This window comes from Microtus ochrogaster, chromosome 4, assembly GCF_000317375.1.
Source record: "Microtus ochrogaster isolate Prairie Vole_2 chromosome 4, MicOch1.0, whole genome shotgun sequence".
In the NCBI taxonomy this organism is placed as follows: Eukaryota; Metazoa; Chordata; class Mammalia; order Rodentia; family Cricetidae; genus Microtus; species Microtus ochrogaster.
In genome coordinates, this window is record NC_022011.1 from 65,181,030 (window position 1) to 65,189,627 (window position 8,598).

Here is an 8,598-nt window from a genome sequence, read left to right on the forward strand (position 1 = left end):
AAAAAAAAAAAAAAGAAATTGGGATTTCTGATCCCCTCATCTGTCTTTGTTGTTTTTATTTTGTGTTTGTGATTTTAAAGATTTTAAACTATGGTACATAATTGAAATTAAAACTTGCGTGTTTTTCAGAGGCAAATATTCAACAACTGCTTTTAACTTTGAATGATATCATAAAGAGTTCAGACAAAAATGTGTGTACCAGGGCACTGTGGGTATTATCCAAACAGACGTTTCCTACTGAAGTTATTAGCAAAATGGTGAGTACTGGGGCATTGGAATTATATGCTAATAAAACTGTTGTGCCTCATTTAATTCGTGTGTATTTGTTCTGTCGTTTAGGTATCCAGTATTATTGATTCATTGGAAGTGCTACTAAGTAAAGGAGAGATACATTCTGCTGTTGTTGATTTTGAAGCATTAAATGTTATTATAAGGTATGCAGTTTGTTGTATAAAATTTTGCTTTGGGGTTTGTATATATGGTGAGATAATATTAAACAATGGAGTTGGCAAGTTTGCTACCAAGCCTGACAACCGGAGTTCAATCCCTAGTACCCATGGGAAAGGAGAGACCTATTCCTACAAGTTCTCTGACCTCTAAGCACTCTGGATGTGTAGACATAAATGCAGGTACATGTACACATACGTACATAGGAAAAAAAACAAAGGTGAATATCCTTTAGACCCACACCAAGCAAGAGAAAGGTAATAAGGTGAAAAAAATTTGTAGTTTTTCCCCATTTAGGAAGGTATTTACTTGGTGTGTGTGCACCTACACTCAAGGTCAGAGAGCAACTCGGAGTAGTCCATCTACCACGGGAGTTCTGGGATTGAATTTATTATCATTATGCTTAGTCCTGGAACTAGCTCTTGTAGACCAGGCTGGCCTCGAACTCTCAGAGGTCCGCCTGACTCTGCCACCCTAGTGCTGAGATTAAACAAACAAAAAAAGCGCCTCCCCAAGAAGCCCGGCACTGCCTGCTTGCATGGCTCCTTGCATCCCCCACCCCTGCTAAGTCTCCCCGGGCTGTAAGTTGCTGTTCTTATATTTTACTGAAATAGTCTTGGCTATATTTCTGTTGGTAATATATTTTGGTCCTAAAAAATTGTATGTAAAGGCTTTCAGAGTCGTAAGTGAGCTAGCCAGGAGCATTTTTTTTTTTTTTTTTTTTTTTTTTCAAGACAGGGTTTCTCTGTGGTTTTGGAGCCTGTCCTGGAACTAGCTCTTGTAGACCAGGCTGGTCTCGAACTCACAGAGATCTGCCTGCCTCTGCCTCCGGAGTGCTGGGATTAAAGGCCCACCGCCCGGCCTCCAGGAGCATCCTTGCACTTCCTCTTAGACATTCTGGCAGCACAGTTTACATAGTTTAATTTTCTTTCTTTTTTTTTTTTTTCAAGATTTTATTTGTTTATTTATTGTGCATACAACATTCTACCTTCGTGTCTGCCCACATGCCAGAAGAGGGCACCAGATCTCATTACAGATGGTTGTGAGCCATCACATGGTTGCTGGGAATTGAACTCACAACCTCTGGAAGAGCAGCCAGTGCTCTTAACCACTAAGCCATCTCTCCAGCCCATAGTTTAATTTTCTAAGTTTTTTTAGTTGTTCAGCTGTTTGCTTTGTGTTCTGGTGCTATATGACTGACTTGGTAGATTATGATCACCTTTAATAATGTTCAATTTGATAGTATAGTTAGAATTCTTGGTTTGTACATACTACTGTGCCTTTGTGGAGGTTAGAGGACAAATGAAGGATTAAGTTCTTTTCTCCCACAGTCTGGGTTCCAGAGATCAAAACTCAGGTCATCAGGCTTCCCAACAAGCACCTTTACCCATTGAAGCATCTCATCAGCTTTGACTTGGAAACAAAAGTCATTTTCTAAGATGAAGATTGTGAAAAGTCTAGAAGTGTCCTTCCTGAAAGTCAGTGGTAGAGTGCTTTTTAAGCATGAGGTGCTAGCTTTAGTCACTAGTGCTGCAAGAAAAAGAACGTATCAAAACAGAATTCCAGGGCATATGCACATGGGCAATTGATGTGTGCAGGCACAATTTAATCTATTTCTCTGTATATACATTTTGTATTTCTGTACAAATGATACATTTGAAATGTATACATTTTGAAATAATTGGGTCATGTTATCCTGTGTGCTCATTTTTCTAGTAATTTCTTTTGTAGTGTTAGGGAGTGATTTGAGCATATTAGGTAAATGCTCTACCGCTTAAATTGCATCCCAAACCAGATGTCCTTTTTCTGTTTTTTAAATTTGAGACAGCCAGGCAGTGGTGGCAAACGCCTTTAATCCCAAGAGAGGCAGGCGGATCTCTGAGTTCAAGGGCAGCCTGGTCTACAAGAGTTAGTTTCAGGACTGGGTCTAAAGCAACACAGAAACCTTGTCTGGAAAAACAAACAAAAAATAAATAAATTTGAGACATTTTCACCAACTTGCCTAGGGCTGGACTTAACACAGCGTGTAGTTCAGGTAGGCCTTGAAACTTGTGATCATAACCTGTTGAACAGTTGGATTTATAGGCCTGTATCACCTGGTTTTGCTTCTTTCTTTTTTCTTTTTGGTTTTTTTTTCAAGACCACCACTCGACCTGGCTTTGCTTCTTGATGATTTAACTTGACCTCGTTTTTTTTTTTTTTTTAAGTTTAATTTAGTTACTGATTTCTCTATTGTAGGCTAATTGAGCAAGCCCCAGTTCAAATGGGAGAAGAGTCTGTGAGGTGGGCCAAATTGGTCATACCATTAGTTGTTCACTCGGCGCAAAAGGTCCATTTGCGAGGAGCCACTGCTTTGGAGATGGGGATGCCGTTGCTGCTCCAGAAACAACAAGAAATAGCCTTAATTACAGAGCACCTTATGACTACTGTAAGTGTTGCCTTTGTAAGTTTGCTGAATTCTGTATTGGTGGCGTTTACCTGGAGTTTAAAATTCAGCCTGAAATCAGCTACTAGGTGATAGTGGTGCATGCCTTTGATCCCAGTACTCTGGAGGCAGAGGCAGGTGGAGATCTAGAACTCAGAACAGCCTGGTCTACAGTGCTAGTTCCAGGACAGGCTCCAAAGAATCCCTGTTTCAAAAACAAAACAACAAATTCAGCCTGAATTATTATTGTAGTTACACCATGACTGAGGAGTTTAGTTTTAAATCAAAACAAAGATTTAGGCTCACTGGTAGATTGCTAGCTTAGCATGCACAATGTCTTGTGTGCAGTCTTAATTATCAGATAAAATCAAATGTAGAAATGTTAACATTCAAATTACTCCTGTAAGTGTTTTCATTTAAAAGTCTAGATGTTTTATCACTTCTCTAGTGAATGATGAATAAAGAGGGATTGTATTTCTGATTGCTTGTTTGTTTTTTTGAGACAGGGTTTTTCTGGCTTTGGAGCCTGTCCTGGAACTAGCTCTTGTAGATCAGGCTGTTCTCGAACTCACAGAGATCCGCCTGCCTCTGCCTCCCAAGTGCTGGGATTAAAGGTGTGTGCCACCACCGCCCGGCGAGGGATTATATTTCTGAAAAGGGAAGAATTGTAATGGATTCAGTTGTTAGTATAGCATCTCAGTCGATAAACATTTAATGCATATAAGCTCGTGTAAATGTAGTTTCAAGTCTTATGTTCACCAACCTCTATTCTTTACAACATCTGTTGAGCATTTGTTTTTGTGTGTGTATGTGTGTTAAGGTGAATTGTTTTAAAGGCATTGTTAGTGGTAATGTGTCAACCTGTGAGGTTTATTTCCTACCATAACAAAACAGAGAAGACATAATAGTATGAAGAAAAGGTTAGAATTAGACATGAGCAGTGATTAAACGTATAAGAATTAAGAATTGACTGTAAAATGATAATTATTAAGTATAATTAATAATAGTGTCAGCTCATCTTAGGTGAGAAAATCATGAGTGCCAAGGGCCCCTTTGTGCACCCAGTTGGTTTTCAGGGAATGTTGTGGATTCTTTTCTTCAGTGGGAGAGAATGACAGATACAGAGCACCTAATCACATAGGAATAGTACTTGAGGACTATTGTAAGTTGGTTTTTGTTTGGAGATAGGATCTCATTTTATAGGACTGAGTAAGTCCTGAGTGGCCTGGAGCTCTGTGTATACAAGGCTGGCCTTGAATTCAGACTTTCTGCCTCCTGAGTCTGGGATTAAAGGCAAGTGTGACCAAGACTTATAATTATTGACTTTTCTGTGTATGTTTGTGTTTGCATGGATACAAGCATGAGAGGCCCAAAGGACAATCTCTCTGGTGTTTTTCAAGCACAGTTCCCTAATTCCCCCTCCCCCTCTTTTTTTCTAAAGACTATTCACTGGCCTGGTACTTGATGGATCCTCTTTTTTTTTTTTTTTTTTTTTAAGATTTATTATGTACATTTTCACCTCCATGTATGCCTGCAGGCCAGAAGAGGGCGCCAGATCTTATTACAGATGGTTGTGAGCCACCATGTGGGTTGCTGGGGATTGGACTTCCGGAAGAGCAGTCAGTGCTCTTAACCTCTCCAGCCCCTGATGGGTCCTCTTTTCTCCATCTTTCCAACTTTGGGATTTCAAACATGTACAAATTTTTTTTTAAAATAAAGGTTCTGGGGATCAAATCTAGGTCTTCCTGCTTGTCTTGCAAGCCCTATACCAGCTCATGAAGTTTTTATTGGTACCATGATTTATGTGGAATGCCACATGTTAATTACTTATTGCTTTGGTGTAATATTTAGAAGAATATGCATAGACTCTCAAGAACATCAAGAAAGAAAACGAATAAGCCTGAGGAAGATTTCTTTAGGGTGCACATTTGGTTAATTCGTACCATGCATGTTTTTATTTATTTTTTTAATTTTTTTTTTTTTTTTTGGTTTTTCAACACAGGGTTTCTCTGTGGCTTTGTAGCCTGTCCTGGAACTAGCTCTGTAGACCAGGCTGGTCTCGAAGTCACGGAGATCCGCCTGCCTCTGCCTACTGAGTGCTGGGATTAAAGGCGTGCGCCACCATCGCCCGGCCCCATGCATGTTTTTAATCATGAACTTTATGGTGGCAGGCGTGTATAGCAGAGTATATGCTGCTTCTCACAGTGTGTGGCACACACTTGTAATCCCTGAATTTGAAAGGCATTGATAAGAAGGATAAAGTTGGTTTTCATTAGCATGTAGGAGGAGTTCTCTGTCCTGCCACCCAGCTCCCAAATCATGACATGAAGATTTATTATTAATTATGAAAGCTTGGCCAATAGCTTAGGCTTGTTTCTAACTAGCTCTTATAGCTTAAATTAACCTATTTCTACTTATATATTGCCTCGTGGACTTTCACCTCTCCTCCTGCCTTACTTCCTCTGCATCTGGCTTGTGATACCCTTTATTCTTCCCAGCATCCTCTCTGCCCTGAAAATCCTGCCTACTGATTGGAGTTCAACTTTTTATTAAACCAATCTGAGTGATACATCTTAACAGTGTACAAAAAATTATTCCACCACAATAGAAAGTAATAAGTCATCCACACCAGTATAGTGGGACTTCATCTTGAGAAAAAAATCAAACTAAAAGTCATAATATTGTACTGGAAGCAGAGATTTGGAAGGAGCTATGGAAAGATCCCTTAAGACTTTCTCTCACTAATGTGCTTTCTCCTCATAGGCCAGTTTTTATTACTAATTCTCCACATAGACCGATCTATACATTTGAGTGAAAACGTTTATTTTTTTTTTAAATTTGCTTTTCAGATTTATTCTGTGTATATCGTGAGTGCTAGGATGTACATGCTTGGGTGCAAGGATATACATGTTTGGGTGCACATAGGATCAGATGATAGATTTTATTTTTGGATACAGTCTCAATATGATATTCATTGTGTAGACCAGATATATCTTGAATTTACAGAGATCAGCTTGCCTATGCCTCCTGAGTAATGGAATTAAAGACATGTGCCACCATGCCCAATAAGAGGGCAAATTGGGTGTCTCATTGGTAGGCTTGCAGATGGTAAGGTTTGAGCAGTAAGTGCCTTTGCCCACTGAGCTGTCTCATAGGCTCTTGAGCTTTTAGACATCTGTTACTATGAAGCGCTTAGTGTAAGATCACTATAGTATCATTTGAATTCTAGTTAATTAATCATGTGTGTAATAAAGAATAATGTGGATGGTCAGATGAACATGAAACTGGTATTTGTAGATTTTTTTTAACTATTAGCTTCACATTGCTATGCTGCAGCTTTTGCTTTCTGTTCAGGATGTGTTTGTTCACATTTGGAAAGGTTATTTGGTTCAATAAATTAATGCTTCAAAATTTTTTAGACTTGTGGATATTTTTGCTTTTTGAAGTACTGATAATACTTTAATAATTACCTTTGTTTACAGAAATTAATCTCAGAACTCCAAAAGCTGTTCATGAGTAAAAATGAAACTTATGTATTAAAATTGTGGCCTTTGTTTGTCAAACTTCTTGGAAAGGTAAGTACCACAGATAAAGAACTAGTTGATATTTTCATAATTTGAATATGCCAGAATTTTTACTTTAAGAGTATCCCACATTCAGGCTGCTCTGGAGCTCACTGCTCACCACCATAGCACAAGCCCAGGACACCACTGTGCCCAGCTTATGTGTGGGTGTGCATGCTTATGTGTGCACTGATGTACATTAACGTGCACATTCATGTGGAGGCCGGAACTCAACTTCAGGTGGTGCTCATTAAGTGCCATCTGCCTTTTTTTTTTTAAATGATTCTTTATTATATTTATTTATGTGAGTGATGTGTGAGAAAAGACACCCATCAGACTCACTGGGACTCCTTGAGGGAGTTGTTCATACCTTCATTATAGGTTCCCAGTGAACTCAGGGTGGCAGATCGACCTGCCTCTCTGCTGGTGTTAAAGGCATCTGTTACTATCTCCTAACATCTGTCTTTGAGGCAGGCTTCTTTCTAGCAATGGGAGTACAAGTCTTTGCCACCATGTCTGGCCTTACAACAGCATATGTGGTGTATGTGTTATATGTACGTGCACTCACAGAAATGTCGGTGTGTACATGGAGGTCAAGGCAACTTTGTTAAGTTTTTCTTTTCTGCTACTGGAGATTAAACTCAGGTTTTCAGGGTTTTGTGCTGAGCCTTCTCATGGGCCTTTCTGTCCAGGGGTGTTTTTTGAGACATGCTCTTATTATGTAATCCTGTCTAGGCTAGAGCTCTGTTCCTCAGAATTACCTTGAAGGCAGATTTGCCTGCCTATGCCTTCTATATTCAACCACATCCAGCTGTCTAGCTTTTGAACCTGGGTTCTGAGGATTGATTTAATTTGGGTCCTCATCAATGCACAAGCACTTTATTGAACACGCTGTCTGTTTTCCCCATATCTTTAGCTTGTTTTTAATTTGCTTAAAACATCCTCATTACTCACGTTAAAGGTCTTTTATGTTGTAAGCGATGTGATCTTTGTTTACTGATTATGAGCCAAGAACATGGTATCAAGTGAATAAATGAGTTATTTTGATGCGTGTTTTCTCTTTTCTTAGGCCTTGCACCGAAGTGGGAGTTTCATCAATTCTTTGTTACAGCTGGAAGAACTGGGCTTCCGTAGTGGAACACCCATGATTAAAAAGATAGCTTTCATTGCTTGGAAAAGCTTAATAGATAATTTTGCTTTAAACCCAGGTATGTAAATAGTTTTAAATTCTTTCTTCTTTGTCTTTTGTCCAGCAGTCCTGGAGTTTGTCAAAGTGAGTTTATTTTGTCTTTTTTTGGTACAGTAATCTTTTACTTTATCCATATTTTCTTTTAAGATATACTTTGTAGTGCAAAAAGACTCAAGTTGTTAATGCAGCCTTTGAGTTCCATCCATGTGAGAGCAGAAACATTAGCATTAACAAAACTAGAAGTCTGGTGGTATTTACTGATAAGACTCGGACCTCAACTCGCTGCCAACTTTGAACAGGTAACATCGTAATTATTAACCATTAACTTAGATTCATGTGTCTTTGTAGTTTTTTGTTTCCTGTGATAGGGTCTTAATTTTGTAGCACTTTGCTGGGCTGGAACTCCCTATGTAGATCAAGCTGGCCATTAGAAGTATTCACCAGCATGTGTCCTTAAATTCTAACCGTTCTAATTTCAGAAGTGTTTTTTTGTTAGGTATCTATTTTTAAAGGTCTTTAATAATTTATTGCACACTATTCTCCAGAGGCCTAAGATGGAGTACCCATAAACCTCTAGTCAGCAAATGCCAACATACCAGTGTAGAATATTCATTTAAGAATTATCTCATTTGTTCTATGTATGGGTGTTTTGCCTACATGATGTAGCGTGTTTGTACCCTCTGATGCCAGAAGAAGCTTCAGATCCTTGAACAGGGGTTATCAGAGTGTGAGTACTACGGATGTGGGAAATCCAATTTAGGTCCTGGAAGAGCAGCCAGTGCTTCATTGCCTAACTATCTCCAGCGTTTTATGTGTTTTGCCTGCGTGTATGTCTACATTACTTTTGTGCCTCATCTCAGAGGTGACCAGAAAGGTGTTTGTTGAATCTCTGGGATTGGAATTAAAGAACCATCTCTCTAGCCCTGTCTGTCTTCATTTTCTAATGTTACTTTTCCCAGAAGCTTCCCCCCCCC

General features: G+C 39.1%; 1 protein-coding gene across 2 annotated transcripts in view; it reads left to right on the forward strand.

Annotated features, from left to right (window-relative positions):
- Positions 1-8,598, forward strand: part of Rif1 (replication timing regulatory factor 1) — a 52,115-nt gene that overhangs the window by 5,189 nt on the left and 38,328 nt on the right. For both annotated transcript variants that reach the window (XM_026778382.1, XM_026778379.1), the window contains exons 5-10: positions 130-257; positions 340-434; positions 2,686-2,875; positions 6,355-6,447; positions 7,505-7,643; positions 7,772-7,923. In XM_026778382.1, the coding sequence (XP_026634183.1) occupies positions 130-257; positions 340-434; positions 2,686-2,875; positions 6,355-6,447; positions 7,505-7,643; positions 7,772-7,923 (797 nt within the window). The remainder of the gene's footprint in view (positions 1-129; positions 258-339; positions 435-2,685; positions 2,876-6,354; positions 6,448-7,504; positions 7,644-7,771; positions 7,924-8,598) is intronic.